At 42.9% G+C, this 14,030-nt stretch overlaps 1 protein-coding gene across 1 annotated transcript in view; it reads right to left on the bottom strand.

Moving 5' to 3' along the window:
• The window catches only part of ELMSAN1 (ELM2 and Myb/SANT domain containing 1), a 60,183-nt gene that overhangs the window by 15,206 nt on the left and 30,947 nt on the right, over positions 1-14,030 (bottom strand). The window contains exons 2-5 of the mRNA XM_008926734.3: positions 11,856-13,548; positions 5,959-6,276; positions 4,679-5,024; positions 4,192-4,258 (exon numbers count right to left, since the gene is read on the bottom strand). Coding sequence (XP_008924982.2) covers positions 4,192-4,258; positions 4,679-5,024; positions 5,959-6,276; positions 11,856-13,313 — 2,189 coding nt within the window. The 5' untranslated portion in view covers positions 13,314-13,548. The remainder of the gene's footprint in view (positions 1-4,191; positions 4,259-4,678; positions 5,025-5,958; positions 6,277-11,855; positions 13,549-14,030) is intronic.

The following is a 14,030-nucleotide window of genomic DNA, read 5'->3' as shown; positions in this document are numbered from 1 at the left end:
ATGGGATGGGATTCCTACTTGGACAAGCAGAATCTGCTAGATACACAGACTGGTGCTAACTTCCTCTCAGTAGGTGATGGCAAGTTGACATCCAGCATGATAGATGTAACAGGGAAGTTTTAAACAGGCTGCCATATACTATCTGTCTTTTTCCCAAAAACACTATCTCCAATACCTATTGAACGTAAATCAATAGGAACATTACACATCTCAAATCATGGCCGTGGGCAGGGAAGAACTAAAGCAGTTGAAAATGTTTTCCATTTTTCCTTCCCATGTCCTGTTCATTTTGGACACAAAAAGCACAATCCAGACTAAAAATAAAAAGCAAGAGATTTCATGCAACACTGAGAAGACATGGCTAGAAAACAAAGCAAAACAACCACCCTGGTAAGCCAGCCCTCCCCTCAGCACATTGTGGCATACTGCAGAGAGATGTTCATGTGGTGTCTTCTGCTCACTGTGATTAGTCTCGCTTACTGTTATGGCCTGCACTTTCACAGAGGAGGAAAGGGTTATGGATTACGCTCTGCCCTAGAACGGATGACATCTGAAAACTGACACTTTGCTGTCACCTTGTATTGGGTTTCTGTGGCCAGTTTTTGGTAGCGGGGAGGCTACAGGGGTGGCTTCTGTGAGAAGCTGCTGGAAGCTTCTCCCATGTCTGGTAGAGCCAGTGCCAGGCAGCTCCAGGATGGACTTACCACTGGCCAAGGCCAAGCCAATGAGAAATGGTGGCAATGCCTCTGTGATAACACATTTAAGAAGGAAAAATAAAAGCTATTGTGCAAATGAAAATTGCAGCCAAAGAAGAGCAGAGTGAGAACATGTGAATAACTCTACAGACACCAAGGTCAGTGGAGAAGGAGGGGCAGGAGGTGCTCCAGGCACCAGAGCTGAGGTTCCCCTATAGCCTGTGGTGCAGACCATGGTGAAGCAGCTGTGCCCCTGCAGCCCATGGGGGATCACAGGGATACAGAAATCCACCTGCAGCCCCTGGAGGAGACCCGCGCTGGAGCAGGTAGATGCCCGAAGGAGGGCTGTGACCCATGGGAGGCCCATAATGGAGCAGGGTCCTGGCAGGTACCTGCTGACCCATGAGGAGAGGAGTCCATCCTGGAACAGGTTTTCCTGATAGGACTTGTGGCTCTGTGGAGGACCCATGTTGGAGCAGCCTGTGCCTGAAGGACTGCACCCTGTAGAAGAGTGACCCATGCTGCAGCTGTTTGTGAAGAACTGTTGCCCATGTGATGGACTCACACTGGAGAAGCTCATGAAGGACTGTCTCCCGTGGGAGGGACCCTATGCTGGACTCCTCCCTCTGAGCAGTGGCAGAAAGGTGTGATGAACTGACCGTAACCCCCATTCCCATTCCCTGTCTCTCTGCGCTGCTGTGGGGGGAGGAGGTAGAACTCGGTAAGGAGGTAGGGGTGGGGGAAGGTGTTTATAAGACTTACTTTACTTCTCATTCTCCTGCTCTCATTCTGTTAGTTATAAATGTAATTAATATCCCCACTCTGAGTCTGTTTTGCCCATGACGGTAATAGGTAAGTGATCTGCCCCTGTCCTTATCTCAACTCATGAACCCTTTGTTATATTTTCTCTCCTCTGTCCAGTTGCAGAGGGGAGTGAGAGCGCGGCTTTAGTGGGCACCTGGCACTCAGTCAAGGTTAACCCACTACACACTACAAAGAGATAAAAAGACTCTTAACTGCACTGGGAAATTTTAGAGATTTTGTGTCCCAAGACACAGACTCCTCTGACTTTACTTGTGAGAAGGAAAGATACAAATGGAAAAGCTGGAGGGAAAGAATGTGGGCCTTCCTGAAAGGCTATCAGAAGTTACTTTTTATCTTTAAACTTGGAATGATACCTCTGTGCTAGCAAAGACTAAGAATTGCACCTTCTACCTGCAATGCCCAAGTAAAGCTGGCATTCTACTGCAAGAGTTGACCTGAGCAACTTATCTAATTTGGCCTGCTCTGAGCAAGAGAGCGGACCAGAGGACCTCCAGAGGTCCATTCAAGCATTATTCCACTGTTCCTTTGCTGATGAAGCCTAGATATCAGTACAACAAGAGTTCTTGCCTGTAAGCAATGATGGTGCCCCTGCGATGCCCTGCCACTGGGCAGCTGAGTGTGGCAACATCCTGAACTGAGGCTGTGAATTGGGAAGGCATTCACAGCTGATACACCACAGCTACATTTAAGGCTGCCTAGCTGAGGGGTAGCTTCCAGACTTAGACACAACTGAATTACAAAACCAGTAGGACACAAGGATCTGTGACACCAACTGCCTATTGTACCACCTCACAAAGAATTAAGCTTCATTATCACATTTCCTATTCCAAATCTCTGCAATGAAATGACCTTTTGGGAAGCATTAGCAGAAGGTTTGTGAAAGCACAAGCAATTAAGAACACTATATTGGGTAATCACAAATTAGGGTCAAGACTACAAATAAAATTAAACATTTTTTTTCTTTTACAAAAAAAGTGCTTCCTGCCACATTTTCTTCAAGGAAGGTATGTCTGTATAACTGACTACAACACTGCTGCCAAACACAGAATGACACCAGTTTATTAATTTATCGTGGTTAAAAGTTAATAGCTATCTACCTGCTTAAGCATCTGTTCAGTAAGACGATGACAATGACGGCAAGACAACTCTGCACATAACTTCCTTTTGGCAAATGGAAATGAACTTGCATTACTAAGTTACTATGGTTTGAAACTTCCAGCAACATGTCCTCAAATTTTCACACACAACTGAATTTGCAGCTAACATTATGCCATTAACTTCAGCAATTTAAACCAACAGACACAACAGCCAAAGGCAATTGCACCACAGAGAGGTCAAAGATCAAAACTGGGGGCAAGGGGTGGGGAAGAAACAAAAATCTTTTCAAGAAGTTCCCCTGGATTAGTGTGAAATGAACCAACAGCAAAAAGATGAATTAGGCCATTTCTATAATGGATTTAAACAACACCACATGTGCTTATTTCCATAAATGGGCTCAGTCTAGAGGAGATTTGCAAAGGTGACAAGAATAATCTGGGTTCATTCACAATTGCAACACTTGCTCAGGACAGCCTCCTACCACAAGTGCAGAAAATTGAACTTCAAACAGTAAGGCAGAATGGAAAAAGGGCAAGAAAAAAATAAATTGTAAACAAATGCTCCAGTCCATTTTTAAAATATAAGCCATTTTGGAAGAAAAAGCAAAATAAGCCCTGTATTTATCTGGAGAGAGTGTGAGTTAAATATCTCAAATGTTACAGGATACACTGCAGAGTTAGAGTGCAGATGCCGCACTGTACAGTCAGTGACGCAGAGCCACGTGGGTGTCATTATCCCATATGGGTGTTTCCATGCCATGCACTCCATGATTAGATTTTGCAAGAGTTCATTAACTAGGTGTAGTAATGAACTGGAACTACCTTGGTGTAGTTCTGCAGCACTGAGCTTGAGCTGATAACACTTCCCAGAGCATTTGCAAAGGCTGTGCAGAGACATTTGCCACTCTGCTCAGGTTTAGCAGGACTGGTCCCAAGCCTAAGCTTACAATGCCAGCTGCAGTATCCCCAAATTGTGTTCCATAGTGCTGCTGCATCCACATACATCTGAGCTTTCCCAGCACACAGCCAGCTAAAACGACTAACAAGGTTTATTAGCTCAGGGCACATCCCCCATATGTCACCGGCTGCAGTGCTTTGACCTGAGCTCGCCTGGGGGAGTGAAGTGTTCATAGTTGTGCTGCGGCTACAACACACCACAGGGATAAACAGTGATCTGACTAGTTCATGAGAGAGCTAACTACAGTTTTCCATACTATATTCTGTCCTTCCTTTAAAAGAGCATTATCTTCCCACTAAAACAAACGCAGCATACAAAGAAGTGCTCCTATACAACAGAACAGGACAGCCTCACCCTTAGTTAACTAATAGCATTTCAGCCTAGAGACAGACAAGCAGTAACAGAAAGCAATTATTATCTCCAGAATTACATCCAACAAGCATTATTTTTCGTACAGAGTAATTTTTAATGAAGACAACTTATATTTTGAATGACCAGTAGGAATAGCTTTAATACTTGTAACAGATACACCAGTTGCACACAGAGCAGCCTGCAGTTTTAAGAGGAAGAAAGGAAGCACATTTACTAAGAGGCTAAGGATCTGCGGTGTACTTACGGTTCAATGCTGACTGGGGTGGCTTCCCCCACCACCGTAAGAACAGGAGGGGTAACTTCTGAACTATCTGCAAGCAGAAAAAAATAACTGCTCAGACAGCTCAGCTTCATATCTGAGATTTACATTTCACACAGCCTGCAAATCTAATCAGAGCTGTCCATCTCTCAAAAAAGGTACCCACGCGCTAAAGGAGCTTAACATGACCAAGAACGTGCCTTCCTCCCCTCAGTTCAAGAGACTGATAATCTGCTACAGAGGAACCGACTTTTCCATTCTGAAGAACGTCAGCAGGGGGTGTTGCAGATTGCCCGTGAAAGAGTCTTAACACCCCCAACAACACATTTCCTCCATCCCAGTTCCCCAGACAAGCATTAAGAAGCCCCAGTTTCACACAACCACACTTCCTAAAGGCATAACCTTCCCCCTATTAGTCCAGAGTTCCTAATCATAGATTACCCAGGAAAGGAAGGATAAAGTAAAAACTTACTTGATCTAAGAAGAGTTCTGTGACCGCTTTTCGGTGTCATTGGAGGTGGAACCGAGTGACCACTTGTAGAGAGGATAGCATTAAAATATAGCCCAGATCCTTCTCTCACTGGACTAAGAATTGGTGGAGGAGTGTAAGGAGGTAGCTCAAAGTTCCTGTCTGAAGGATGATCCGCCAGACGGACAGGTGACCGTAAGTGGCTCTGATATGGAGTAATGTTAGAATAAACAGGGGGTGCAATAAAGGTGCCAGCTTTTGGTGGTATGAAGAGTGGCTCAGGTCTTGGCCGCTGCTTTGGTTTTCGGGCAAAGCCCTCTGCTTCATCCTTTGGAACAGCATCTTCATGCTATTAGAAAAAAAATTACATAATTTTAAAACCTGAGGTCATTTGAAAAACTTCAGAGAGATGACAACGCACTTTCATGGCAGCTCAAAATCTGGATAGGACATTTGGGGGGGGTGTCAATAATTAGCACAAAAGGAAAGAGGGAGGAAGAAGACAGGGAATGGAATGGACACAGGAATTATAAGGTAGCAGCACTATCTCTGAGTGATTACAGAGTTACATTTTACAAGAACTACACATACATCTGGTCCAACCTTCATAGTAACTTTAAAAGAGGACACAAAAGCATAGCAGAATCCTGGTATACCAGTGTGATATCAAATAGCAGTAAGAGAACAGAAGACAATATAACAATATTTTATTAGATGGCCAAGCATCTAATTTCAGAGAATTCCTTAGATTCCTGCCATTTCTCCAATATCTGAGCAATCTGTTGTACTTCTGGATAGAAGAGAGAGATGAAATTAAAAAAAAAAAAGAAAAAAAAAAAATCAACCCACCCACTCACTACCACCACACTGCTGGAGAACACAAGTACCGACCTTCAGAACCTCAGTAAGAGGTTTCAACTCCATGAGAATAAATCTTCACCTTGGATTTTATTCGTATAGAGAGATATGTGCACTATGTACAATTTGTTATTATCTACGTATGTATGGAGAAACCACTCTTGGCACAGACAATTAATCTAGTATTATTGCCCAAAAGGCTTTGTTCACTGTTTAGTAGTGGGCATAGCATTAGCGGTAGGTCATGAAAAGCCAGCAATGCCCAAATATATGGCAATATTATGATAAAAAAAATCCATAGACTACACACATTCCAAGTTCAAGGCCTGAGATCAAACTACTTTCATAGAAAAGTTTATGGCTAAAAACTGCATAATTAAATCTAACAGATCTGGCCCATCTTTGGTTTCTTAGCCTATCCATACCTGACTTGAGGTTTCCATGTTAGTATTACGATTAGATCGCCTCCGAGTGACTATCACAGAAGGCTTGCGTTCACAAGGAGCTCGATCGTTTGTTTGGCCTCTCGGCAGCTTTCCATCCTCAGACTTTTCCTTTTCAAGGCTCTGCAGGTCAATTTTTCTCACTGGCACAGACACAGGAATGATAAGAGGCACAAGGCTGTTGTCCTCCCGGGCTTTTTTGGGAGCTGGTGAAGAACTGGCAAATTCCACAACACTTTTTGCAGCTGTAGGTCCTGGAGCTGTTACCAGCACACTCTTCTCCTCTGAATTATCCAGCTCCTGAGAAGAAAAATAGATTCCTGAAAAGTTCTGTAGTACTTACATAATAAATCAGATGATATCTCACCTTCAGTGTATATCAAGTTTCTCAATGCAATTTGCAAGCTGAAATGGATTTGGAGGCATTACTGAAGGAAAAAGAAGACTTCAGAGTGTTACCAAAATTTTACAGAATTACTTGAGGACTGTCCATAGTCTCAACTGCTAGAATATTTATATACATCATTCTTAAGAATGATTTCACTACCTATGTTTTGACATTTTATTTTCCAGATAAATTTGTGCCCTGCTTTATAACTTCCAGCAAAGGTTGTTCAGTTCTAGTAATGATCAAAAGCTGCAGGTTATTAATGTCAAATATTGGATTTCTGTTCCAGGAAAGACCAAACCGTGATTATATTTTAATTAAATCTCTCACACACAAAAAAAGCAGAGCTAGCTTTTTGCTGCATTTTTTTTTCTGACTTACAGGAAAAAAGAAATTTTTCTTATTATAACTTGAGCTTTTAAGTTTTGTTGTCTAACTAGGCTTGAGCATGAAGGACTTATGCTTGGAGAATCGACAAGGTATAACTGCAAGGCAGCACTTTTGGCATTGACATTATGGTTTCCATGTCTGTTTTACTCATGGAAACCCTATCACACTGAGCTCCAAGGATATGGGAACGGAGGATGAGTTACTGGATAAACACACGAATACTCTAACACCAAATGGCTTTAAGTACGGCTACAGATCATTGATTTCTAGTCCTTCAAATTACTATCAACATGTTCATTTCACTCTCAGTTCTGAAGCACTTGCCAGCTCACTTAGAAGCCAGATGTTAAATACAACTTTCAAAAACACCTCTCTCTAGGGATGTAAAAGGTCTTCTTGAGCTCTGATGAAGTGCAGTGTAGAAGCTGAAGAAGATGCTCCTTTTGGTGTTTCAGAACATCTCCCCACCTTCAAGCTCTGTTTGGAAAGCCTTTGGATAGGATCAGGTATGCAAAGTCATCCTCCATCAGAGCCACAATCTATTGAGAAATCCAGCTGAACAGCTGTGTTTTTTAGGTAGAAACTAAGACACATAATCTCTCAGGTATAACAACAGGTCTCCAACCTGGACTTTCAAAATTTTGCAGGGATTTACTGAAGCCTTCAAACAGAACCTATTGTGTGTCATAATGAGCACCTAGTCCTGATGAAAAAGCTGACATGAGAGGTTTTGTCCTAAGGGTTCAGACACAACCCCAGTCATTTCACTGAGGTCGTAGATGAAGAAAGTCATTCAGCTTCACTGATGAGCAAGAGAACATGCTTCAGCTGGCCCATGAAGAGTCAATCCATGATAGCTAGAAGGACACTAGGCTGAAGTCCCATTTTGATACTATATTGAGGGAAGCACAATTGTACTGTCACAACATGCATCAGTCAGAGCCTAGGGTTAGTGCTCTGGTCTCTCTCCAAATGAGAGTCCTGGTAATTTTTGTTGTTTTTAAGAGCAAGCAGGTCCACCCTGGAAAACATTAAGCCTTCAAAATATGCCAGGTACCAAGCTTGAGCACGTAAAATCTACTATATCAAGAAGATTCAGGACTGCCTCCTTCCCAGACCTTTTATTAGAGTAGGGTTAAGTGAGCACAGAAAGGTTTATCCTGTAAATGACACTGCAGTTTAGAAGTCTGACTGCTTCTTCACAGAAACTGCAAACGTCTGCCCCTACCACGCAGTGATGAAACACACAACTGTAAAGCCACGAGTGGCTTCCGCTGTCCCAGATTACACTTCAGAAGAAATTAATGAGCTCCAAGGACCTGCTTTCACTCCAGGCTGCTGACATACACCTGTACTTTCCCATAAAACTACCGATTTTGGATTTGGAGGGCATTCATGCTGACAGACATGTCTCTAGGACCCACTACTTCGAGGCAGTAAAGGACTCTTGTAAATTTTCATAGCCTCCCTCCATCACTTCAGGAAAGAGAGACTAACAAGGATGCCTTTTAAACACATGAACAGGTCATCTACTGGAAACAGATATCTATGCCTACTGGTCCTGCCCACACCTGAAGAAGCAGCTCACAGGTACTGCTCTCCATAGGCCTCCATTCATCAGGGAAATTGATGCTGTTATCACCTTATTACTGAAGCTCTAGTTAAACACCTGGAATAGCTCTGGGGTCATCTCCTGACAGCAAGATCCACAGCAGGTAGTTTTGAACCACTGTTTGGAGCAGTGCATTCACACCACATTGTTCAGACCACTGTCAAGAAAAGTCTTGGTTTTAATCAGGTTACTTTTTATCCACCTGATGTAGCTCTCATTAGTGCAAGCACTTTGGCCCGCTTTGTGCAATAAAACAAGTAATCACAATGGGAATATGTGAACAAGCACCAATTCTGACCAATCTACAAACCTCAGGTACTTCCCGTGTGCTACACAGATCTCTGTAGGTCAAGAGTCATGAACTGATTTCCTGACTACAAGGAGGAAATTATGGCAGCTAGTCACACAAAAGATGTCACTTTTCTCTGACTGTACAATCAGCTAACCATGCTCTTTTTATTTTCAAGACTGGGAGGTTACCAGCAAAGGACTCTCCTCCTTAATGACAGGAGAGATGACCCCTTCAATAGAAAAGAGGAAGGGGAGACCTGAACAGGAGCAAAGGTTGAGAAAAGGCACCACTGGGAACTTAATATATAAATAGTTGAGACATCCTTAAAGATGTTCTGGTCCACACCAGAGCTTTTCTGGTCATGAAAGACCACACATACCTAAGGTTTACTAAGAGGGGACATGACTAATTTTGGAATTAAGCTATTTGTTTCAGATCTCCAAATATTTTCTCAACTGTTTGATTATTCTTAGAGGTAAGCAGAAAGGAGTCTCTGACCAAGGGATGGGACCTTCAGTTTTAGAACTGCTAGGGGATTTCCAGCTACCTCAGCACCCCTGTTGCAGAATTTGGGGCAGTAGGTCTGCTGGATAACTCCAGCAAGTGCGACTTGTTGCACTTTCACTTAGACTCTTGCCTAAATATTGCGGGATGAACTAGTACAGTCCTCCAAGAAACTCATCAGATGCTCTGGCGTTGATCCTGCCTATCCCTCAAGTTGTTTCTAAAAAACTTAGAATTCACAGACAAAACTCAACTGCAACAGCTGGAAGAACTGTTTCAAAGCCACTGCTGTGATCAGACAAGAAACCACACCAGGCTTTCAGAAACACCTGCCCACACAGAGCTTTCTGCCATCATTTTGCATCAAGTAGAGGCAGCTTCTCTCTGCAGTTAAAAAGAAAGCTTGTCCATGAAGGAGTTCTGTAAATAAAACTTTTTTTTTCTTTTGTAGGTGAGTCCAGAACCACAATTCCACAAATAAAACTTTTTTTTTCTCTTGTATGTAGCAGCTGGTGCCCTGGTAACCAAAGTAACCAAAGAGGCCAGGTAACCAAAACCTGTGTCTCCCTTCCATAAAGGAATATTTAAATGCAGACACCCTTTAAGATGACCATTTCAGATTTGAGAAAAGTTTTCTGGTTATTTAAGACAACAAATCACACTGCCCTTTTGCATATAACAGCTATATGTGAAATGAAACCATAAAACTAAGAGTTGAGAATTTACTGCAGCCTGTAAGCAGCAATAAGCTTGCACCACCTGAAAAAAGGCAGGCACAGGTAATGAGCAGCTCTGGTGCAAAGCATCAGTTGTGACACTGCATGTAGACAGATATTGCTGTCCAGAATACTATTTCTGCATAAGATACACACACCTACATTGGAATGTTCAAACAACTTGTTCAAAATATGATGTGTCTTTCATCAACAATTTAACTCCACAGCTTTGTACACACTCTTCACAGAACCATGCAGAGAAGGCTTCTAGGTTGTTTGTAACAGAAGGACACTAGTAAGAGAAGCAGATCACTTTTCTTCAGTAAGCGTTTTCTTTTTCTCCCTTGCATGATATCCAACCCCCTAAAGATGTAAAATCCATCAGACCTCAGGTAAGAATTTAACATCCTTCAAAAGCTTATCCTGAAGGCCTGAACACATCTAAACATAGAGTTCTTCTGCTAGTGCCATCATGGAAGCAAACGAGCTGCTTGCATAACAGCCAAGAACAAAAGAGCATCTGTCAAAACACTTATCTGTTTGGTCTTTACATTATGAATCAAGCTGCAAGCGGACATGCCTTCAAATGGCCAATTCCTTCCTTCACCTCTCAGGGCCTTTTCCTAGATGCTCTATTTGCTTTTTCTTGCCACTCTGTTGGTGATCAGAGTGCAATGTGAACTGTAGGCCTTCTGCAATGTAACCACACAATGGCTGGGAAATGTATGAGCAAACAGACCACGCTACTAACTACTACTAGTTTTCTACCAACTCTGCTTGTTCAACTGGAGTTAAGAGCAAAAAGGATTGAAGGCAGCATCAGTCATCAGTTACTGTTTGCTGCCTGCTGTGAAGGAGATGAAGCAGGCTATGGATATTCACCACATTGTTTTTTAGTACTGTTTTTTCACTGAAATAGCACATTCCTGTAAGGAAGAGATGGGCAAAAACCAGCCACAAACAAACTAGGAAAAAAAAAGATGATGAGAACAAGACTGGGAATAAAATACTCTTCCCTCTGCTGTCTGACTGGGCAGCAACACAAGTGGCAAAAACTGTAGGTAAAAGTGGCTCATGCCCTAACATCTGTATTTCATCAGCCTTTGGCAACAAAGCTTCCAAGGTAAAGTGTATGGTTACTTCTCGTGACAGACACTCAATGAAAGATTAGTCAAACCACTACTGTAAGAAAATCTTCGAAAAACAATCCCTCAAAAAACTCCACCCAACTCCAAAAATCCCTTGCCTCCCCCTTGGGTAGTTAATTTTGAACTCTATCATCTTGCCATATGGAATATATTCTGTACAGTTTAGACTGATGGGATGCCAAAAGGACAGGAGAGGTGAACTACCTAATCAGCCAACACCAGATTTCTTCCCCATCAAGCCCTACAGTCTACAGGCAGACTTTATTCTCAGGTCATTCTCAGAAACAAGATGCTGCATGAGACAGACTTTTGTTATGCCTGATATAAGTTCTTCATGTAAGTGAGGCTTTCTCAGGCATTTAATATTTGGGAAATATTGAACATGCATTATGTAATTTTTAGAGAGCACAATTTAGAAATGCTTCAACTGCTGAAACTGAAAAACTGGCAGGTAAGCAGCAGTCTTTTAACAGAAAAGGAAGAGAACATTAAATTGGTAAAAAGACAAGTACACTGCTTATACTTGTCTCTCAAAATTCCTGACACCTTGACACCTAAGATGAAAACATCCATATTTTGAAGTCCTGGGCTAAAATCACATTCAGTTTTAGTGAAATAAAACTGCCCTTAGGTGGTTTCATTCCATTAGATCTCCGCTCTCCTGCATCTATGAATTACAGTAGTTGAACTTACATGCCTCCACTCCAGAGCTGCCCCTGCTGTACAGTTCAAGATACCATCCTATCCTGCATATAAACATAAATTCCTTTCATTTCAGCCCTATTTTGTAGTCTAAAACATGCTATATTGGTTAGGATGTATACCTTACCTTTACATTCTGAAGAGAAGCCAATTCAACAGCTTTTTGGGCCAAAGTCAGCAAATTGGCTTCTTGAGAAACACGTCGTCTCCGTCGAGTACTCTGGATTACACCACCTCTGACTCCCTGAAAATCATTAGTTCTCTGAGTGTTTTCTTCAGCTGCTGCTGCCTGCTTCTCCTCATCTCTACCGTTCTGGGCTGGGGTTTGCCTGTCTGTTTCCATCTGGCACTGCTCACTATTGACCAGGACATCCTTCTGCTCCAGATCCATTCTTTTGGGGTGCGAAAAGCCACTTTTGTTGTGGGCCAGCGATTCAGACGGATGCTGTAATGGGACCTCTTGCTGATGCGATTGCCAGTGATGCAGAAATAAATTGCCAGGTTGTTCTTCTGCCTGCTTGGAAGTCAACACTTCTCCTGCAGATGTCAGCAGGACACCTTCTTTGGAGAGTCTCCGTGACCTTCTTGGAAAGGGAATCTGGGTCTGAGGTAGCACAGTCTGTTGATTCTGCTCTGTTAATGCCTTGAATAGTTCCTGGTTCCTCTCTGTTTGCTGAAACTGGTGTGCCACCATATGATGCTGAGGTGCTGCAGCTGCCACATGAGGCTGTGCTATGGAAGTAGTTTGCTGCAACCCAAAGGTTTGTGCAGCAGCCTGCTGCTGCTGCTGCTGCTGAGGATAGAAATTTTCAAACAGCTGTAGCTGAGGAAGAGCTTGCTGCTTTTGTTGAGCAGTAAATGCTGGACTGGAAGAAGCTGGGGCTTCTTGAAAGACATGTAACAACTCAGGAAGACCTTGCTTTTGACCTTGGTGACCAAATGCAAGTTGGAAAGGCTGCAATGGCAGACTTTGATTCTGCTGCTGCTGCTTTTGCATTTGATGAAAAGAATTCATTTGAGCTTGCTGTCTAACCAGGGCTTGCTGTTCCAGCTGAGCCTTCTGGGACATCATCTGCTGGACAGCATCTCCATATAAGTCCAGCTGTGACACGAACACTCCTTTCTCTTGATTTCTTTTAAGGGTCTCTGGGTGGCCATAGAAGCCTGGGGCACCAGCATTGGAGTGAGGTCCTTTTGGGTTGCCTCCAAAAACCATACTGTGGTTCCACACTGAAGGTGGAGATTGCCAGTGGCTGTCACCCCTCTCTGGCAACCGGTTTCCCATTAGTGAATTCTGCCATTTGACAGCTGTTACTGACTGGGGCATCATCATTGATTCTCCCCTATCTTGATTGTAAACAGAGTTCATCAAAGCAACACTGTTGGGTGCACTTGTTAATCCTCCTGTGTGAGGAATCTCCATAGTTTGGGAGACCGGTATATTCCCTCCATGACCATAGTACTGTCCTTCCTTAAGTTGCTGCTGTGGTTCTTTTGACAACACACCTATTTCCTGCTCATTAAAATAGGCAACTCGTTTCCCAGTCCTTTTGCTTGAAGACTTTTGCTGAGCCTGAAGATTCATGGTTCAGCCTATTCTCTCGGCTGCATGCATAGTATTCACAATCCACCCATCCCTAAGGCTGGGGGAGGAAAGGCACAGAAGTCTCTCTTTTCCATTCAGTTTTAGTAATAAAGAGCAGGAAAGAAGTCCAGAGGAAAGTGCATTCGCTTCCTTTTTCTTTGTGTGCTTCTCCCACTTCTTTTCACTCCTATACTTTGTGGTTCAGAGGTCAGTAGGGTCCACTTAGTTACAGGTCCTGAAATAGAGAAGCATTGGCAATGAATCATCACCAGACATAACTGGCCTATGAACGTTCAGGCGATAAGAAACAATGTGTATGTCTGCCCTGTTTCCCATGGAAATGAAGACCAGGATAATATAGGTAAGAAACAATAGATCTGACCTGCTACAAGAATGTAAACCAAAACAACTTAGTTTTACAAAACAGATATCACACTGTACTCGCATGATGCAATTCCCAATTGCACACAGACTTCTGACTAATCACTCAAGCTCATCCTGAAGGTTTTTCTCTTAAACTCCCTCTCATCTGGCCAGTTACTTCTATGTCTTCCAGAATAATCTGTTTCTAATCTCAACTCAAAACCACAAAACAAAAAAACCTTCATGGCTTGCCAAAAGGCCACATTTCCCAAAGACCTTTACAACACACACATGCGAAGGCTGCAGCCAAACACACAGCAAGATGCTCAATGCAGTGTTCTGAAGGAAGGGGAC

The sequence above is a fragment of the Manacus vitellinus genome, unplaced genomic scaffold (genome assembly GCF_001715985.3).
Source record: "Manacus vitellinus isolate BGI_N305 unplaced genomic scaffold, ASM171598v3 scaffold_6_pilon, whole genome shotgun sequence".
In the NCBI taxonomy this organism is placed as follows: Eukaryota; Metazoa; Chordata; class Aves; order Passeriformes; family Pipridae; genus Manacus; species Manacus vitellinus.
This window is presented reverse-complemented; position numbering and strand designations above follow the sequence as displayed.